The sequence below is a fragment of the Aquila chrysaetos genome, chromosome 10 (assembly GCF_900496995.4).
Source record: "Aquila chrysaetos chrysaetos chromosome 10, bAquChr1.4, whole genome shotgun sequence".
In the NCBI taxonomy this organism is placed as follows: domain Eukaryota; kingdom Metazoa; phylum Chordata; class Aves; order Accipitriformes; family Accipitridae; genus Aquila; species Aquila chrysaetos.
The window spans coordinates 8,014,942-8,037,403 of record NC_044013.1 but is presented as its reverse complement, the minus strand read 5'-3'; the positions used below and the strand labels follow the sequence as shown (position 1 = coordinate 8,037,403).

The following is a 22,462-nucleotide window of genomic DNA, read 5'->3' as shown; positions in this document are numbered from 1 at the left end:
ACACCTGGGTATCCATGAAAAAAAGAAGCAAAAGGAAGAAGTTTAACTTGCGCAAATGAGCAATAAAAACTGCTGGAGGTCTTTCTTGAAAATACAGATTGTTTTCAAAATCCTTACTTTTCACCTACTTATTACTCAATTCACTCAATTACATCTACTAGACATAGCACAATGGCACTTGCAACAATTCCATAAATAGTGGTAACAGATGTATACAGCCTTAACGGACAGGTTTAAGCTTGGCAAGCTAAGATGAAACTCTTAAATTAAAGATTTTACACAAGTTGACTTTGATTCTTTTATGAAATCATTAAAAGAACTGTCAGTCAAGACACAACTGATGCTTAAGCAATGGCCTATTAAGAATAAAAGCCACCTAACTGGAGCAGAAATGACAGCCTGAGCCCTTGTGTGCCTATTTTGGACTCTACTTTTAAAGACCAAAGACACAAACTGTTTTTTAGTGACTCTCTTAGATGTAGAAATTTTGGTGGGAGCATCACAGGGTATTCTAGGAACCCTGCATACTTAATACTGGAATCCACCTAGTATCAACAGCATCCATCAAATATGAAGATTAGACACGGACCTGAAGAAATCAAACACTTCCAGTAAGAGAGGACATCTTATTGTACTGACTGTCCTGTGCCTGACACTCCATGAAGTTTTGTTGTTTATCGCATTTCTTTGCAATATTATTATTCATTGTTCCAATGCCATTGAAGTGCTATGCCTTTCAGCAAAAAGACACAAGCTCTCTGTGTGAATACCTAAGGAGTGTGCACACAGACTTGACAGATACATTAGGCTGACAGATTGTCAGAGGCTGTGGTGATCAGCAAATATAAGAAATATAATAAAATATACGAGGAACAGGGGGAATGGTCTTACTCGGTCTAGGCAAACATAAGATTTGAGCTCAGTATTTATAAACACCAGGAAGATACATGCTGTCTTGTTAGCCATGATACTGCCTGTGTCAGTGTTTTGGCAGGTATTTTCATAGAGGGAAAAGCATGCAAAAGCATGACAGTAGACTTTTAGAGTCTAAGAGTTTTAAGGATTAGTTGATGCACAAAAGATAAAGATGTTCAGGAAGGAGACAAAGAGGAGACACATCACTCAGCATGGACGCATTTGCCCAAATACCTAACTTACAAACATTCATTTACAGAAATTAATTTTGTTCGCTGTCAGAAGCCATGCAGAGATTTGGTTAATCAGAATCAGAACAGGTGTCAGCTAGTACTTCCTTGACCTCATCAGACAAGCTGCTTTCATTCTAGGGAAAGAGCCCCAGGTCTTTGCTTCCATCTTTGTTTACTGCTGAAGCACCCTTTGTTTAGAATACAGAGATAAAGCATCTTCTCCTGTCCCTAGCAGGCAACTACACCCGCTTTACTGAATGCTGATGAGGATAAGAATTTGGGGGTTTCTTACTATGTATCAGCATTTATAGAATCATCTTGTATCTCTGCTGAGGCTGACCATCTCATTGAGAGGACAATATGTTTGAGATCATATATTTATTTTTTCCTGTCTACGCACAGTGCCTAAAGTAATGGAACCTCTGTTCTTACCTTAGCTTCGTACATGTCACTGCAGTGTAATCTATGGTTATTAGTACTAGTATCAAAATCTAACCATCAGAAAATATACAGAAATGTTCAACACAAATATACACTGTCAGAGTAGAAAGCAGGAAATGGCTAGAGAAAAGAAGCAAACATACAAATTTCTACTGATTATTCCATTAAAATAATGACAAAATATAAATCACAAAATTATCAATATTACGATTATGTTATGAGATGCAAAGGCAGATAAATGAAAAATACCAATAGCTATCCTATTTTGTTCCTAAACATTTATTTTGGAAATAGAAAGAAGTCTACCCAGGATTACTATTGGGAATCGCAGAAATTCTTCAGGTACAATAAAACTCAAGATATTTTGTCCTAACCCCAAATCAAGCTCCAGGGTAACCTTTGCAAAGCAGGATAACATTTCTCAACCTACTATTTTTCATTCTGCCTAAATTTCTGGATAAGGCTAAAATACCCTGATGAAAGCTGTACTTGTATATTTCCAGCTCAGTTGGAAATAGAATATCATGGGGAAAGTAGGCTGTTGTCAAATTTTCAGTTCAATGTCATGACGTTCAAGTAAGAAGGATAATCATCTGAACTAGAGTGTTTACTTACACTGTATTGAACAACTTGCCAATGTCAATCATCATTACTTAAATTTAGTCAGGATATCCTAATATAATTATCAAAAATTAAAGTAATTTGAATTCTGTTAGTAACTTTGAATAATTTTATCGCTCTTTATAGATGAATAATGCATCAATTACAGCCCAGTATTGCCCTGTGGCATAGACTGGAACGAAGCATCTATTTTTTTAAGGACATACATACAGTAAGAGACTGCAGCTCTGGCAATGAGTGTACAAACTATACAAAAAAAGATATAGAAAAGATGTATTAGTTCCCCTGCAGGGGACAAACACAAGGAGGTTGCAACCCACCTCCTGAAATAAAGAAAAAAAATCCACCTTTCTTTTTAATTCAAGTTCTAGAAGAGAAAACATAGTATAGATCCAGAGAGCTGTGAATTAGGACAAACACAAGCCTAAAAATGATGCCTCAACTTCAGCAAATTTGTCAAGTACTTTGATTGAGGTTGAGTATATGAGTCCAAATGGGTATACAGGAAGCAATCATTTTTTCATGAAGAATACGTGCTTTACTGTGCACACAAATTCTTCCTTCAGAAGGCTGTAAATTACAGTATTTATGGAATCTTAATGATCTAAACACAGTTGGAGCCTGAAGGTCAAGGCTGCAAACTGCATCCTAAATTTCTGTTTACAGATGAAGCATAGTATTTATTGCTGCACTCCTTGCGCTGCTATAGTTAAAGGGCTGCCAGCATTTCCATTATAAACCACTATTTCAGGGGTTTATAACTTGCCCATCAATCTTCCAACTGGGATGAAACATGGCATACAAGGTCCTGGCTGTGAGACTGATTTTTTTGTTTGTTTTCTTTACCAAATTACAAAAAGAAAAACTTAAAAGTTACACAAGCAAAAAAAAAGTACATCAGGTTTTTCAAGTACTTCTAGTGTTCCTGTGATATCAATTATAGCTTCAGAACACAAAATAGATTCACATAACCACATCAATTAATAGAAGGACTTTAAATCCCTGAAAAGTGAAAAATAACCCAAATAAAGACATATTGTTAGATGCTTTTCTTGAAAAGAAACTGTACTGCAGATTTTTAATGGCAGGAACGGAAATCAGAAATCTATCACTGTCCTGGATTCTGTTTGCATTAAAGGTAAATGTACACTACAATTACACATCTTGGCACAGTACAAAGAATGCATTCTTTTTAAATAAGTATTTAAATGATGATATACAAGGTGTACTTTACTGTTATATACTCCATACGATGTTAGGTAAAATAGTTCAGAATGAAGGCAAATCCAACGTTTTCCCACAAACTCTGAAGTAACCTTATCGTATACTGTTAAATCTTGTATCAAATTTAATGGAATCAGGAGGGGAAAAACTACAAAATGTTCACTTCCATACTACCTAGTTTGCCAGTGGGAATGCTGTGCTCTATGCCGAAGTACTGCTGAGAGCAGGAAGGTGAAAAATTTAATTCACATTATACCTGCATATCTAGCAATTACATCTTGATGAATAACAATACTGCAAGCACTGCAAGAATTTAAATATTAGAGAAGACCTCAAAACCCCCTCTTATTGGAATCCTAAGTTTTGGCATAATTTATTTTTACAAATAAAGAACTGGGCCAGATTCAACAATGTGCCGTTGCGATGCAACACAGACACATTACATTATATTAAGCAGTTTTACAGCTCCTTTGCAACACCATACCAGTTCAGACAAGAAAGACATTAGTGCTAAACCTGGAATATTAGACTTTATTTAATCACATTTTGGTTTATTTCTTTATATTATAAATCCAGTCACAGCAGCAATGAAGTAAATTATTCCCTCCCCAAATATCATTATTATATTTTCTTTATTATAGCTCTAGGGATTTTATTCACTGACACTGTTGAGTTCACCTTCCCTTTTTTTTTTTTTCTTTTGTTTTTGTTAAAAGATGACTGCATTTGTTTTATAACATTCCTAATGCTTGGAAGAATCTCCTCCTGATGCTGTAGATTTCTGCTTTTCTTCCAAAGTCTACCTCTACCATCTGTCTATTTTGTGCCCGCTTGAAACAATCACTTGCACGAGACATTTGACAATTCTTCCCATCAACTGCAACAAAGTACTGTTTTATTACTTTAGTTAGTTCTGGTTGCAAGTACATTTATATTCCTAAATAAAACAGATGCGTCATTCACTCCTGTGTCCTGGCCCCTGTCTGTCTCCTGTGTGTGGATGTCAGTTCACTTCCGAGCTCTCTTTTTTGAGTATGCCAACCAGTTTCCCCTAAAGTAAAACCTGGGTGTGGCTTTAGGGACAGTTTTACTTGGGGAAGCCTCCTCCAAATGGGCAGTATGGATGAGCCATTGGCTATCTTCAGCCACAGAGCCCTTCAAAATAATCCCAGTAGACCCAGTGAAGTCAAACAGCCCACATATGCCCTCACTGTATAGCCCATGACATTCAAAACTTATCCTTGGAGTCAAGCTATGAAACACTACATTGATGGGCTGCCATACAGTGCCTCAGACAGTTTGTACTGAAGCACATGCACACACTTTATTACTTCTCTGAACAGCCGGAGAGCCAGGCATTACTCAGGGCAGGCTTGGCCAATTCTTGCTTTTCAAACTTCTTTTAAGCTACTGATTGCCGCAGTTTCTTTTGTAGAGGAATCTATGGTGAGAGATACAGACCTGTAGACTTCTTTCTTAGAAAGTGAAAGATGGAATGATTATGACATCTTAAAATCAACCTGGTCAGTACAGCCGAATACATATTGAAGAGTAATTCTAACCAGAGACAAGATGTTATGAATGGTGACTGACTAAGACCCTCTCATTCACTCTACTGTACTGCTTTTGACTGGTTGAAATGCACCCAAGAACACTGCTGTATAATTAAATATGTTAAATAATGCTACACGGTATCTTGTATAATTCTGAATCTTCAATGAACTGTAAAAAGTTTTAAATAAAATATAGGTGGAGCTTGTCAAGCAGTATTAGACTTCAAAATATTTTCTCCTTCTGAAAGCTTACTGTACCGTCTAACACAAGTATCTGTTATGCTGCCTGAGTTGCCATACAGTACCACGCCGTACATCGTTAGCAGTGATGTCACGACAGAAATGCTACAGTGCTGCATTCTAATAACCTCTTGTGTTGTAATGAATTAATGTCTTCTGCAGAAAAGATGAGATAGGAAAAAATAGCTTTTAGTCTTGCATACTCACTGAGATTTTTTTTTCTAAAAGAGCATGACAGTTTTGAAAACCAAACAATGCGAGATTACCACTTTAGCTCAAATGAAGAACATGTTGAACACTGTACCTGTAAAGTCCTGGAGGAGCTCGATGAACCAGGAAGCTTTTCTCCAAGCTTTGTAGCACATCATTGAGCATCCTGACTCTGATAGGAGCTCGCTCCTTGGGGTCATTAGCTGGGCGCATCTCATCGGATTGGAACAATTCTGCAGTGTCCCTCAAACGTGATGCCACTGCAAGCAACTGAGGAATGTCTACTTCATCACCTAGGAACAGTAAGAGCAAGACAGTTGCCAGCAGTTCAGAGAACATCACTTATTACTCTTGCTTACAAATCAAAATTAATAGTCCAATTAAAATCTGAGCCTCTTTTCCCTTGTGAGAATTATGTAATGGATCAAGGAAAGCTGTTGAACATTGTGCATAAGCGCTGATCTATTTTTCAAAGATGATCAATTTGGGCTGTGATGTTTTAAGATGTAATAAGCTATGAGGAATGATTTTGGGGTACAGCTTGAAATCTACCATTGGAAAAACAGGCATGCAGGAAGCAATAGTTATAAATCAGTAACTATAACATTTCCTTTTGAGACAGAATTTATTCAATGCCATTTGATGCTACTGCTCTCAGGTTTGAAAGCTTGTGCTTGGGTTCCATAATGACTGCTGTATAGAAAATTGTAATATGTAGAGTTTAATTGAATTTTGTTCCACATTTTAGAATCCTAGAGGTTAACAACAGTTGTAGATGGGATGTGAAATTGTTCCTCTTAATCACTTAAATCATATGCCAATGAGCCAACTAACATTTTAATCGATATCCAAATGTATATTCTAATCCAGTCAATACTTTCAAAACTTTTTAAACTTGGAGTGTTTGTAATCCTACACAGACACCAAAAGAATAAAAGCCCACAGCACTTTGGAGCACATCACTATTTTGGTATTTCCCTGTTCATAGTCCAGAGAGAAGAATGTGATACGTGAATTGGAGCATTGTGAATGTGCAGTCTATTCCCACCTGCAGTGCAGGTGAAGAGCATGCCCTCCTTTCCCAGTGTGTGCATAGACTGTGTTAATTTTTACAAGCACATGGAAAGAGAAAGCAGAGTCTGAACCTGATACAGTCAAAAGTAACATCAGTCAGCAAAAACATTTCCAGGATGCAGAAATTATCTTTAAGGCCAAGATTCACTTTGCCTATTAAGGACAAGAAAGTCAACTATCCTTAGATCTTTCAAATGATGATTTAATCAAAACAAACCATTCAGCTTTAGAAGCTGTCTCACCTTTAGTTGAATGTACAAACCTCAGTGAGTTCAGTATTCTAGTGCCTGAGATGATTAATCCAACAAAGCGGTTCAAGACACAAGTCAAATGACTACTAAAGGTCCTTGTCCAATAGATATATGAAGAGATCAGAAATAGTAAATGGTGAACATTAACTCATTTCTCAAACTATTTATGGATGGAGTCTGAAAGGTAAGCATATAACAGGAATGGAAAAGCAAATAGATACAACTAAGAAATTCAAGGAAACACCTGAATATGACATATTCTCCCTCTCGTACGGAAAAAGAGATTTGCTATTGGATACATTTCAGCAAAAGGAAAGGAGTTCATAGATCCCCACGCACTCCTGTCATTCAGCTGACTAACGCATTCCAATCTAGCAAAATATGAAATGATCAAAAATACATGAAGAGACAGATGCTGGTGTGAGAGAAACTGTCAGATTTCCTGAGCTATCAAGATGAATTTCAACAATGAACAGAAGATCCCCGTGGGAACAGGAGTAAGAGAAGATGGTTTATGTCTGTCTTGGCTTGGGACAAGGTTGCTTTGTCAATGGCTCTTGACCCATCCACCTTTCCCTAATTAGAATGGGTAACAGGCACTGTAGTACCTTGATGTACAGGACTGGTATCTTTCTGATTGAGTCTGGAGTAATTTAAAGTCTGATTAAGTTATGTTGATGCCTCAGAAAAATACACTCCCAGCATATAAACTTGGTACATTCGGGATATTTTGCAAATATCAGTATCCTCAGTTTTCAAATCTCGGGCAAACATCTTGTACAGCTGAAGAACTTCCGATTTCCATGCATATAATCCAGGAACTGTGCATACCTTACCCTGGGACTTGTGTCAGTATGGAAAGCTTTAAATTCACTCTGTTAGAAACAATCCTTTGGTTTCAGCAAAGCACTTCACATTCCAAGTAACATACAACATTTATAATTTTTATTGTGAGTATTATATAAACATTTGTAAATCTCAGCTATGCCTTTTCAAGAGGGAAGGTGAGATAAAAGGAAAATACATCATTCTGTATTTGGAAATGAAGCCAACCAGACTACCCTTTTAGACGTAAAAATCCTACAAATGCTCTCAGTCCTTCTCCACAGCATATATTTTGCCCCTAAACCAACTACATAGGATCATAGAATAGTTTGTGTTGGAAGGGACCTTAAAGATCATCTAGTTCCAAGCCTTGAACACTGCCAGGGATGGATGGGGCATCCACAACCTCTCTGGGCAACCTCTTCCACTGCCTCACCACCCTCACTGTGAAGAATTTCCTCCTTCCACCTAATCTAAATCTACCCCCTTTCGGTTTAAAGCCATTACCCCTTGTCCTATCACTACCTGCCCTTGTAAAAAGTCCCTCTCCAGCTTTCCTGTAGGCCCCCTTTAGGTACTGGAAGGCTGCTCTAAGGTCTCCCCAGAGCCTTCTCTTCTCCAGGCTGAACAACCCCAACTCTCTCAGCCTGTCTTCACAGGAGAGGTGCTCCAGCCCTCTGATCATCTCCCTGGCCCTCCTCTGGACTCGCTCCAACAGGTCCATGTCTTTCCTGCGCTGAGGGCCCCACAGATGGACACACTACTCCAGGTAGGGGCTCATGAGAGCAGAGGGGGAGAATCCCCTCCCTCGACCTGCTGGCCACGCTTCTTTTGATGCAGTACAGGATACAGCTGGCTTTCTGGGCTGCAAGCGCACATGTTGAGCTTTTTGTCAACCAATGCCCCCAAGTCCTTCTGCTCAGGGCTGCTCTCAGTCCATTCTCCACCCAGCCTGTATTTGTGCTTGGGATTGCCCCGACCCATGTGCAGGACCTTGCACTTGGCCTTGTTGAACTTCACGAGGTTCGCACAGGCCCACCTCTCAAGCCTGTCAGGGTCCCTCTGGATGGCATCCCTTCCCTCCGGCATGTCAACCACACACCACGCAGCTCGGTGTCGTCGGCCAACTTGCTGAGGGTGCACTCAATGCCACTGTCCATGTCACCGACGAAGATGTTAAACAGCATTTGTCCCAAGACTGACCCCTGAGGAACGCCACTCATCACTGCTCTCCACTGGGATATTAAGCTGTTGACCACAACTCTTTGAGTGCGACCATCCAGCCAATTCCTTATCCACCGAGTTGTCCACCCGCCAAATCCATGTCTCTCCAGTTTAGAGACAAGGATTTCATGTGGGACAGTGTCAAATGCTTTGCACAAGTCCAGGCAGGTGCCATCAGTTGCTCTTCCCTTATCCACCAACACTGTAACATTTCACTTTAAAGCGATGAGTAAAAAGCACTGTTTACATCACATTCTACACCAACATTCATTATAAAACAAACACTGCGGCCTTTTTTTAATACTTCAGTATACAACCTGGAAGAGTCTATGGCCAGTGTTACCACAGAGAACTAAGGACATACCTTTAAGAGCATCAGTAGTTTTTAACCACAACACACTGAACTTCAATGCCAAGGGAAACTGTGATTTATGCTTTTCTCAAGTTGAGAAGCTGGGAGTGGAAGGGCAAATGATTCTTAAGGAAAAGAAAAATGCATTAACTAATAATGTCTTAAACACCTAGTGATGCTTCTACAGAGAAAATAAAAAAACCTGCAAGTGTTACTTCACTCGAGAAAACAATGCCACATTATTATATTTTCTATTCTTTGTCCTTTTATCTCCAGTATGAATCATGATGAATCATCTAAGCTAGTTGTTTAGCTGTTCAATAAATAAAATTGCAAGTACAAGGAAGTGACTCAAGAGTATGTATACTCTTGATCAGAGAATTACACTGTTGAATTTCATTACACTTGCTAAATGTAACTGGATTTTATTCAGAAACAGGTTATACCAAATAGATATTTATTTTTACAGACATTGAATACAATAGCCTTTCCCTGTGTAACTGATTGCTCTTATGAAAAGTACTGCTCGAGATTTAACATTTTTAAATTGTGTTTGTGCCCTCTGGTATGAAATGTACCTGCCTATGAGTACCTACCTACAGGAGAATGAGCACAGACAAATCAGCAGTTTAAGGCACGATGGTCTCTGTCCATGCATGTGAACATTTGCTTGCATGTAAGAGAGAGGGGAGATTGCTTCAGGTTTTGAGTAGCTTGCAAATTCAGAAGCAGCTGTGGTGTGTTGTTGTATACACTAGGAAGATTTTTCATGCTGTGCAAAATTGGATGATCAGACCTGGCAGTGGAAAATCTGAGTGGGAAAGCTTTGCAGAAAGTACCCTAAAGGGGGCAGAAACACAAATCCATGTACATCCTCAGTGCAAAGAATACGTTGCCATCAGCTTCAATTTTGCTACCATGACTGCTACTGCCCAAGTAAACTAATCTGGTGTTTTACTGGGTTTGCATGGCAAGGTTTTGGTAGCGGTGGGGCTACAGGGGTGGCTTCTGTGAGAAGCTGCCAGAAGCTTCCCCTATGTCTGATGCAGCCAATGCCAGACGGCTCCAAGACGGACCCGCTGCTGGCCAGGGCTGAGCCCATCAGTGATAGTGATAGCACCTCTGTGATAACAGATTTAAAAAGGAAAAAAAAGTTGCTGGGACAGACAGAAACTGCAGCCGGAGAGAGGAGTGAGAACATGTGAGAGAAACAGCCCTGCAGACCCCCAGGTCAGTGCAGAAGGAGGGGAGGAGATGCTCCAGGTGCCGGAGCAGAGATTCCCCTGCAACCTGTGGATGATGAAGACCACGGTGAGGCAGGCTGTCCCCCTGCAGCCCAGGGAGGTCCACGGGGGAGCAGATCTCCACCTGCAGCCCGGGGAGGACCCCCCACCAGAGCAGGGGGATGCCCGAAGGAGGCTGGGACCTTGTGGGAAGCCTGCGCTGGAGCAGGCTCCCAGCAGGACCTGTGGCCCTGTGGAGAGAGGAGCCCACGCTGGAGCAGGTTTGCTGGCAGGACTTGTGACCCCACTGGAGACCCACGCTGGAGCAGTCTGTGCCTGAAGGACTGCAGCCCGGGGGAGGGACCCACGCTGGAGCAGTTTGTAAAAGAACTGCAGCCCGTGGGAATGGCTCACGCTGGAGAAGTTCATGGAGGACTGTCTCCCATGGGAGAAACCCCACACTGGAGCAGGGGAAGAGTGTGAAGAGTCCTGCCCCTGAGAAGGAAGGGGCGGCAGAGACAACGTGTGATGAACTGACCCGAATCCCCATTCCCTGTGCCCCTGTGCCACTGGAGGGGAGGAGGTAGAGAATTCAGGAATGGAGTTGAGCCCGCGAAGAAGGGATGGATGGGGGGAAGGTGTTTTAAGATTTGGTTTTATTTCTCATTACCCTACTGTGATTTGATTGGTAATAAATGAAACTAATTTCCCCAAGTCAAGTCTGTTTTGCCCATGATGGTAATTGGCGAGTGATCTCTCCCTGTCCTTATCTCGACCCATGAGCTTTTCATTATATTTTCTCTCCCCTGTCCAGCTGAGGATGGGGAGTGGTAGAGCAGCTTTGGTGGGCACCTGGCATGCAGCCAGGGTCAATTCACCACACGTGATGCTACAAGTCTCTTTTCATTAAAAAGGCATGTTGTGACATATTATTATGCATATCAATACAGAGGAAGCCTGGAGAAAAGCCTGGAGAAGAGAAGGCTGCGGGGAGACTTTATTGTTATGTTTCAATACTTAAAGGGGGCTTTTAGGAAAGACAGGGACAGAGTCTTTAGCAGGGCCTGTTGCGATAGGACAAAGGGGTAATGGTTTTAAACTAAAAGAGGGTAGATTTAGACTAGATATAAGGAAGAAATTTTTTACAATGAGGGTGGTAAAACACTGGAACAGGTTGCCCAGAGAGGTGGTCAATGCCCCATCCCTGGAAACGTTCAAGGTCAGTTTGGATGGGGCTCTGAGCAACCTGATCTAGTTGAAGATGTCCCTGCTCATTGCAGGGGGTTTGGACTAGATGACCTTTAAAGGTCCCTTCCAACCCAAACAATTCTATGATTCTACGAAGTTATCAATGACTGTACAGAGCTGCTGAAACATATATGGCCTACTGATACAGAATAGATGCTTATCCTTTCCCTTCAGTACCAAATGCTTTGTCCATGGAAAATGCATTTTTCCATGATTTTTTTTTTTTTAAAGGCTGATGAAGGGTTTGCCAGTACTAATATATAATATCCTTGAAAGGATACTGAAAACAAGATGTCAGTGTCTCATGGCAAAAATGGTATTTCTGTCATATATACAGATAACTAACTGTTGCATTTTTCACCTCTGTAGCAGTCAAGAATAATGGGTGGGAACAGTAAAGAGGGAAACTTTCTGAGCATTACAGACAGAGGAGAAAGTAACTCTGAAAAGCACCCTAAATGATCAGGGAAATACGGTCAAGCAGGTAAAATGATGCCAGGCTGAAGACTAGCAGATAGCTGTAGGCAATAAGTATGCAGCCATCAAGTAAATGACAGAGATATGTTTCTGTATTGATTTTTCTAAGGATGGAAAGTTTAGACTCATGTTTTGAAATGTATGGCTTGAGCCAGGGCTGTGGAAAGTCATGCAGACCTTCCTGGAAATGGCGTATCATAAAACGGATTCTTTTTAAACTTCTGCTAGCACTGCCTACTATTATCACACCAAGTACTTCAGCTGCTGTAACATCTGTAAAACATCCATTCTGGGGAGAAGGAAGGGCCTAACTGATAGGAGGCAACACACAACCGACAGTGCGTCAGCCAAAGAGCTTTAAATCAGAGCCCTTGCCCTCCCTGTACCGGGAAACCCAGAAAATCTCACCCGCACTTGATGTGTCTTCATAGGCCTCTCTCAGCCGGTACCTATTAGAGATGGCTTACAGCTTATGTGATTTGCTTACCAGCTTCAGCAGCCTGCGATGACAGCCACAACTAGGGAATCTTAGCACGTGTGCCTAGTGTTACTCAGCCACAATCTAAGGCTGGGGCAACAGACACCAATTTTTGAAAGGTCTGCATGAGTCTAGGTGGGCCCAGTGACTTGAAATAATGAAACTCTATCAGCTTCTACAGCTGACAGCACCTGAGAGAGAGACATGGCTAGCATCAAACCTGGTTGCCTGTATTTTTGTAAACAGTGTGATTGAACTTGTTATTGCTGAGTCAGTCAGGTGCAAAGGTATAGAAGGGCTTTTAATCCTAATGAGACACTTTAACACCTCCATCATCAATCCCTGAAGCTTGCTGTGATATATACTAAATTTTAAAGAGGGTCAAATCGAGTGTAAGATAGGCGACAAGGAGCAAGTCCAGACTGCACAGTGCTAAAAGCATTCAGCGGATAATACAAATATGTTTTGAACAAAAACGCTTATATACATAAAAAATACTTATATACAAATTCTTACACATTTCTACTTGCATATACGTACAAAACACTTCTATAGAAGTGTTTAAAAGAACCATTTTTATCATTTATAGACAAGATTTGACATCTTGTCTGTGCCCTACCTCAGAAGATAAATTGGGTTTTCATAGCATGCAAGGTCTAGTGAGATATTCTTGTATTTGATTCAAGTTGCAGTGGGTTTTGATTTTAAATGTATAAAAGGCACAAACACTGCACAACTGCAATGTGTAGTTAATGAGACTATTTTAAACTGTCATCTATTTATGAATTTCTCTAAAATATCACATCTGTGATCAGACAGATAACAGCCTGAATAGCCCTGGGGACCTGGATTTCAGTCTTGGAACCTATCTCATATCATTTATGACCACGAGGTTTCCTGTTAAACATCAGGCCATCAGCAGATGCACAAAAAGAAATGTCTCTCCAGTCACAACCCTTCCTTTCAGGTAAACCCAAAAGCAGTAGCTTGTTTCCAAGAGTTCTGGTGTGCGCAAGGGGAGAGAACACATGTCGCTTAACAGCCATTTCCCCACCTTTCTGAGGTACAGGCCTCGAGCCAGATGTAAACATGTTGTGGATGACATTTCCCTATAACGTGCCATCCGGCCTATCCTGAATGTATGAAATGGTTTATAAAGTGCTGAGTAACATCCCATTGAATTTAACAGACCTACGAGTACTGACATCCACATTACAGAATTAAATCCTTTGGCAACGTAAATAAATGCAGTATTAACAAATATTAAGACGTGCACATCCTTTTGTGAGGACGTGCAGGAGACTGAAAAACTGTGACTCAAGTATTTATACATACGATTTAACTTCAAGAATGTGAGAAAGTCCAACAGGCAATAAAATGTGTGTTTAAGTGATTGGCTGAACCAGATCCCAGAGGCACAAAATTAAGCCTAATGAACAAATCTTCTAGCATGTCATGCAGATTTCCCTTCGCCTTTTCTACATCTACATTTTGCATCAAGTTGGAGAAGGAAATAGTTTAGTAAGACAATGCACCTTTGAACTGAAATCTAAGACAACATAAAATCTTTTGAAGAATGAAGAAATTAATGAGCCATGTTAAAAAGTAAAACTTCTCATTTAAGTAACCAGAAAAAAGACATTTGTCTTATTGGTTTCCAAAATAAAAATAAACTGTTATTTGACACAAGTCAGAGATAGATGAGACATGAAAGTCATGAAGAAAGTCATTAAACAAAACTCCAAAGTGAACAGCTGAGAGAAAATTTATCCTGCTGGCCCTACAGCCTAGAAAATAGTTATCCCTCCCCTGAAGTGGTTGAGATAAATGACCTAACTGAAGTTAGAGGAAAAAGTCAGTTTAAATCAAAATTTTCTGTTACTCAAAATAAAGAAAAAAGGAAGAACAATACCAGACATCTCATGTTCAGTTTAAGGAATACCAGCTGAGCCACAGTTTTTATTTGATGATTATTCCCTGCTGTGTTTAGGCTGAACTAAACCAATGTTTATATGGCACAACAGAGCTAAAATTACTTGTCTTTTTGGATGCTCACTGATTCCAGACCAATGCTAGCCTACTAACTCCTAGGTCTTGACAATGATGGATGGCAAAGATTAAAGAAAAGGTATCATACTTCTATGAATGTGTGTTACAGAAAAGTGATACTTTACACTGTAGGGAGTGAATGAAATGCAGGGGCAACACCTCAAGATTGCAAAAAATCTTTAAGTTTGAGATAAGATGTCACATTCTGCTCAGCTACATGTAAAGTTTTGGTGTGGTTTTATAGAACTTCCACCATTATTTAACAGATCAACTTGAGAGTTCCATATATATATACACAGTATAAAGAGGAAAAGTTATTTCTGAAAGGCCTTGGCACACTACAGGTAATCTGTATCAGAGACATAATTGAAGAAGAGGAAATAACAACACAGTTTTACATTTTCCACTGTGAGGTTCTAACAAAGGCTTGCTTTGGAGTAGTCTTTCAAATTTCATGAGGGTTCTTGTCAGGGATACACCTTTTACCATTCCTTTTAAGTTCACTGAACTCTGACCAGAACATCAGCTTTGGAAATATCTCTGTACACAATTATGTTAGAGTTTGGCAGCTAAATTATCAAAAGATTTAATCTCTAAGGACTAAGCCTCTTATGCGTGCTCCACATCCAGCCTACTTCCAACTAGTCACCTTGAAAAGGAAGGAGAGGTGGATCTCATTTGAATACACTAAGATACAAGGAAACTGTAAGGGGAAAGGGACAGAATAGGAGGAGGAAGACAAATGATATTGAAGGAGAAAGCTTATATGGATGAGTGACACTGGACAGTGTTAGAACGTAGACTTCCTCTCCCTCCTTAGTGCTCAGGACTGGAGCTAAGACATATTCTTTTCATAATTGATAAGAAGAAGTTTTATTGTTCTTTTGTAGTCTAGATATTAGCAGAGAACATCTCAGTAGCATACAATGGGTTTAGTTCCTTAAAACATATCAACATTTTTCTACCAACTGTAGAGAAAAAAACCAAACAAACCACAGCCCCCAGAGGCAAAGGAAATGCACAGCTGGCCTCTTTAAGTGTGTTATCTCATACAGCTCAAGCCAAGGGCTATTGGCTTAATTGGGTTCTGTTGTCAACATAGGACGAGAAGACTGCAGAATGCTTGTTCTTTTATCAAGCCCTAAAAGGCCACAAGAGAATAGAAAGAGCCAAAAATGAGAAGGTAACACAGGAATATTAGTAATGGCTCCACAATCTTGATGGAGCGGTCTCCTATCAAGGCATTCATCCTACACCCAGCAAACAGTGCCAAATCCAGAGTCTATGAGAATTATATCTGCGTCATTTCCAACTTACCAGTCACTTGTTTACTTTCTGACTAGGAACTTTTTTGTCCCTCCCCCTAACCCTGACCTATTGTCCCAAACAGACCAAGATCAGTTTCAGATACAGAACCTCCAGGATCTCAGTGCTTAACCAACTCAAACAATACATATTGGTAAATTATTGTGCTTTGTCACGCCTGAAAAAGGAGAAAAGTTAGCATGCTCTGCCAACAAGGTGAGTTAGTGGAATATGCAAAAAAGGGAGATGATGGTGAAAATTAAGGAGCCAAATGGCAACGGGATTAGAAGCCCTTTCCTGCTTGTACCAAACAAAGCCTTGAAGGGTATTAAAATCAAGTTCAGTCACAGAGGTTGTTATCTTTGACTGTAATTATGAGATCTTAATACTAATTATTGCTTAACTGACATAGTAACATCATAAGAAATATAAACATTTCATGGCTTTATTCAGCAAGAAAAACTGTGTCCTATTTAGCGTTATATAATGACACTGTTTAACCCGTAAAATCACTGGCTATCATTCAAGTGCAAATTGAAAATCTGTGTCAGGGAGTAGATGATCCTTATTTTTCCCCCTCTGTATTAATGGAGAACAATATTCCTCTAACAAAAATTACCTTTAAGACTGTTCTGAACTTCTAACGCGATGTCGAGCGCATTAAACGGCAAAACTGGTTCATTGGCAATTTGCAAAGTCACTTGTCCTGTTAGCTGAAAAATACAAAAAAAACCCAAAAAACAGTCAAATAATTTCTAGCAGATTTAATAGCCAGCACTTCTTTTGGAATAGCACATACTTTTATCACATTAGATTTTCAGGGAAAAAGAAATAAAACCCCATAAACGCATCTTTGTGAAAAGGAGTACGACCTAGACCATTGCCCTTCTAATACAACATTAAAAAATGTTAAGGGATTACAATTTCTGACCACGCACAAGAATTCTGTGCCGTACTTTTTCTGTGGACCTAGGATACTGCAGGAATCTCTGAAGGGCCTTACTTTTGCTTTGTGTTCAAATAAAACACCTCAACATTCTAAAAATAGGAATGAGCTTTATTGTTTTACTTAGTTGTCTGGTTTTAGCTATCGGATTTTGAGAGTTTACACAAGTAAAAAGAAAAAAAAATAAAGTCACAGACATTAACGAGCTTCAGATCAAGCCCATGGCTAAATGCAAGCTGATCTGAAAACCTACTGCCTTTGAAGAGATATGTGACTACTTGAAGCACACAGATGTACAACTTCCAAACTGGATAGAACACTACATTCTCTCAGTAACTTACAGAAAGAAATTCCCAAATGAGTGAAAGGGAACTCTCAGTCCACTCCAGACTACACATTAGCACCTGTCATGAAACTCAGTAGCATGAATGCTTCTTTTCAACAGTTCCAGAGATGAGGCCAGGGACTGACTGACCTGAGTGCTTTTTTTCACTTATAGAAGATAGGCTCTCCAGCTCAAGGCTTAGACATGCTACAAGGGGCTGTATATAGAAATATGTCTTTCTGCCGAACTATACCTAGCCTGTGATTAAACAGAGGATTTCAGTCTCTAGGCTGCCAAGTCCATCACTGTTCGTGGGAGCTATAAAAATACACTGACAAAAACATGCAGGAAACTTTCATTCATCTTCTTCATATCTTGATATTGCAAAAAGGGAGAAAATACCTGTAGGGCTGCGCTCTAAAATGGAATGATGGCTGCAGGTGATGGTGATCGTGTTGATAAAAATGTGGACTGAATAAAATCATATTGTACAACACTTCCCAAGGTAGTGAGGGGGTTAGAATAATATCTATCCTTCAAAAGCAATATGATAGTTGCTGTGCTGAAAGTAGCATTTTAATTCTACAATACAAAATAGTAGGAAAAGACAACAATCCTAAGTAATATTAAAAACAATAGTACAGCAATTGAAGAGGAAAACCGTCTCCCAGGAAAGTGGATGAAAACAGGGTAATATCAGAAATACAAGTTTCCTGGAGAAAGATTGATAGAAGCCCAACAACATTTCTCAGAAAGCATTAAAGAAATGACCCAGCCACAGACTGATTTGGGTACAGAGACTGAGGGAACATGCTGTACATTAGGCTGCAACCTACATCTGAGCAGAGACATACTGTGAAACTATTGCAATTTACCTCTGGAGAATACAATATTGCAAAAGGCATGAAGAAAAAAAAACCCTACCATATATACAGTGAGAAAAAAATAGGGAGGAATAATGGTATGGCAGGCCATTATCAGGAAAACTAAAGAACTAAGAGTGAACTTGAAGGAAGATGAAAAACACTGCGTTTGGACATCTGTGTTAAAATACTACACAGTAACATCTCACAAAACTTTTCTCCAAACTTCCCAACTGCACGAGCCATTAATGCTTGAAAGCCATTACGTTTTCTATCAGTGATTATACACAAAAGCCTCTGGGTTGAAAAGCATGAGAACACATTAGTCTTGGAAATATCAGAGAGGTATCGTGGAAATACAAAAAATAGAATTGTTAGGGCAAACAGAAACCTGTTCAAAACTGTAGACAAACCAGGTTCATATAATCTAGCCATAAGCAACAGTAAAAATCTGGTTCTATATGTCCAAATGCCGTGCAAAATCCTTCCTTGTCCTGCACGGAACTCTAAGATACAGCTGCCCAAAACATTAACGACTTGTAAATTGCTACGGAAAAGCAACTGTGGCAATGAAATAACATCCTATTAAAGAGGAGGAATTCTATATCGAGTCCAAACCCATTGAATCCTAAATAGTACTATATCACACAAAACATTTGAATTCTTCCCTCACACCCCATTTCTGCAAAACCCTTCACTAAGTGGTAATGTAAGATACATATACATAGGCATATTTTAGGGAGGGACATGAACAGCTATATAGTGCTACTGATACTTTTCAATCTGCTACTGCAATGTTTAAGAACACAAAAGTATGGAAAAAATGCTTCTTCTCTGAGGCATAAAAGCGGCATTAAAGAGGAGAATACCCTAGTAAGCGTCTTTCCTTTTCATCATTATCTCCTACAGAATCTGGCTTAATTTTTGTAAGTCCATGCCTTATATCTGTTTCTTCCAAGCAATTTTATTTTGCTTTTGACTATGTAAGACCAAAGTTGTTCTCTCTTTCTCATTCAAATAAAGTTATACCGTGAAAATCTTGTGACTGACTGAAGCATAGCATCTCTGGATGTAATATTGTGGACATTTGTGTGTTGGTAAACAGGTAACAGCGTTGTTTATTAAATCATGTACTTCATAGGCTAATTTGGAGGAAATCAATCACATAAAGGAAAGCTGAGAGGATTGATTTGAACAGAGTAAGTAATAATGCTGCAGAAGCATATATCAAACCCACATAATGCAGCAAGACAGAAAAGGCTACTGATTTCTTATTTATAGTCTTATTTTTGGATATACCGTTCCCCTGAGTACAACACTGAATATACATGGAAAATAAAGACAAGCTTCTGCCCCCTTTCCCCTGTTGAAAAATGGTTCAGACTGACTATTGAATTATTAAATGCAAGAATAACTTAGCAAAGAGTAAAGACAACAATTTTCTCATAAAGTGAAATGCTAAAGCAGCATAATTGATTCTATTCCCATACTGAACTGGTTATAACGCTAATGACAACTTCTCAAATAACATTTATACATAATAATACACACACAATACACACAATAATTGATGTAACATTTGCACGATTATCAAGTCTAAAGAAAAAAATTACAGTTCGAATGCTAATTGATTCTGAAACGCTTTTCTTATATAATTTAAAATGAAAAAATAATGAATAATGTTCCCACTGCACTTGGCTTTGGGAAAAGTATTCTTCAGTAAACTAAAATGTATTTAATGAACTTCCAATTACTTTAGAGATACATATTAATATAAAACATAACAATAATTGTAGAGTTATACTGTATTTCTTCACTATGAGGGTGGTGAGGCAGTAGAACAGGTTGCCCAGAGAGGTTGTGGATGCCCCATCCATCCCTGGCAGTGTTCAAGGCCAGGTTGGATGGGGCTCTGAGCCACCTGGTCTGGTGGAAGGTGTCCCTGCCCATGGCAGGGGGGTTGGAACTAGATGATCTTTAAGGTCCCTTCCAACCCAAACCATTCTATGATTCTATGTATATTGCAGAATAAATCTTAATATTCAAAACAGGTTTATACCAAGGTAACATTTTTTCAACGTCTTTTACCTTACAGCACAAACATCTTTGTAGGAAGGAAATAACTACTGTGCCTGACTTCATCTCTCTGACACTGTGCAGATCCCAAAAGCTAAAAAACCCCACAAACTTCCAAAAATGCTGGTGTTAAAAATGATTCAGTGTCACATGACACTTCCTAAATGAAGCCGTAGGTTCTTCTTTCTTCCAAAGTGTTATAACATACTCATTTACGAACTATGTCTTGCAATTCTACCCAACTTATGAACCTAATTTCACAATAAAAGTCAGCTCTCAGGGATATCAGGTGAACCTGCACCAGTCTCCAAAATAAGAACTGGATTAAATACACACAGTATGTTCATCTAAGTAAATTATAAATATCCTTTATCGTTTTAGCTGTTTTACAATGTAAATAAGGGAACTAACTAAAATGGAGTTGGGGGAGGGTTCATAACGGAAATTTTTTTTTTGGTATGTCACACCTGGTTTTTCAGTGAGTTAAACTCAGTTTTCAAGGCAACTTGCTTCCTCAAATATCCAAGCTGCCTACTAACAACTCAAAGCGCGTCTATTGGCATGCAAAATTTTTTAAACAATTGAATACTTAAAATCCAGGATACAAAAACGTGAAAGGCTCCACTCAGCCTTTTTTACACAGATTCAGTTTTGCTTTTGGGGCATGCTGTTATTGATCATGTCTTGCAGGGACACGTCTTAAATGTTATCTGGTTTTACAGACAACACAGGCATGGCAACCCATCTTCCATTCTGTCGTACGATGAGAAACTTGTAAGATGAATAAAATGAAAACATATTTAGCAGATATGAGGATAGGAAAATATTATGCATGACAGAGATCAATCTGCTAGAATAAACATCAGCATATAGTGTGCAGGCAGTTTCTTTAACACAGAAGTTCACATGCCAGTCTTTTTTTTTTTTTTTTTTTTTTTTTTTTTGTCTAGTGAGATTTGAAACTGTGTGCTGTATCTAGCCTGCGTGCTATGTAAACCTCAGTGGGTGTAAGTGCTGAGCCTTTAGGACATTTTTAGTTACATTAAGAGTGCTAAAATCTAAAAAGACATCTCAGATCTTTTCATATGCCAAGTTACAAACAACATAACTTAAAAAATCAGGTAAACTGCCATGTTTATCCTTTTGTGAACACTGCTCTTCAGTAGTGCTCTAGTCCAACATTACCTGCTGGAATGAATTAGACACAGCTACTTGAAATCTGAATTGTACAGTGGCAACTCTTATATTTCAAGCCATATACCTCTGTAACATACTTTTTCTTCTTTCCTGCATTCTATTAATTTTCAGTTTTTTATTATATAATTTTATTCTATGAATATTAACAACACTTTACCCTACTGATACCTGAGTACTTTTAGAGAAAACCAGCATACACATGGCAGCTAATCTACCAAACCCATGACAACTCACATTAGAAAGCAGATAATATAAAAGAAGTAGTGTAGCAGACCTGTGTAGATTCCCAACTACAGACTCAATGGACCTCTGTATATAAGACTCCCTACTACAGACTCAAACAATCCTTGTAACTGATCCATGTGTGACACCGGGCAACTAACTCGTTTGAACTCTGAGCCTCAACTTCCTTTGACAGCAGGCATCGTTTTTATCCAAGTCACGTTTGCCCTCACACCTTGCACCTCTCCCTTCACATATTATCCATGGGGTTCATGGATGAAGAAAGAGCATGGAAAGATACTCTGCTGTTTAGCGTGATCAATAACAATGTGTTGAAAATAACACTTTTTTTCTCTTTTCTCTTGTAAAGGTGAAAGAAAAGGTATAACTTCTGTGGCTGGCTGTTGCACTCTAATCTCAGGTGTTCATCTCTTTGCATCAAGGGGTCTCTCTTTCCACATGTACTGACTAGCAGAGTGACCTGCTGAGATCACCTGACATTAACCCAAACATAAACAACGTTTTCAGTGTCCACCCCTGTGTAAATAAGGAATAAATCTCTGCATATATTAAGATCCCCTCTCAGAACCACAACATTAGCAATCTCAAATGTAAAAATCATCAGACTTCCTCAACCTTTCCAACCTGCAAAATTAATTTAGTATTTTTAATAATACAGGGAAATGTCCTGAATTTGCTTTCTGGTGGTGTCCGTGTCCCATCCTCCCCCCCCCCCCCCCCCCCCCCCCCCCCGCCCCGCAATTTCCTTCATGCTATCAGATTTTTTTTAATTAAGCATGAGAAATTGAGTCTAAATGAAATCTGTGATTCCCTGGCCATAACAGAATTTCAGCACCTACTACTACTGGATGAATGGCAGTAATCGTGAA

At 39.3% G+C, this 22,462-nt stretch overlaps 1 protein-coding gene across 4 annotated transcripts in view; it reads right to left on the bottom strand.

Moving 5' to 3' along the window:
* Positions 1-22,462, bottom strand: part of NAALADL2 (N-acetylated alpha-linked acidic dipeptidase like 2) — a 503,669-nt gene that overhangs the window by 20,149 nt on the left and 461,058 nt on the right. For all 4 annotated transcript variants that reach the window (XM_030028786.1, XM_030028785.2, XM_041126840.1 and 1 more), the window contains 2 exons: positions 16,563-16,656; positions 5,532-5,730 (listed from right to left, as the gene is read on the bottom strand). In XM_030028786.1, the coding sequence (XP_029884646.1) occupies positions 5,532-5,730; positions 16,563-16,656 (293 nt within the window). The remainder of the gene's footprint in view (positions 1-5,531; positions 5,731-16,562; positions 16,657-22,462) is intronic.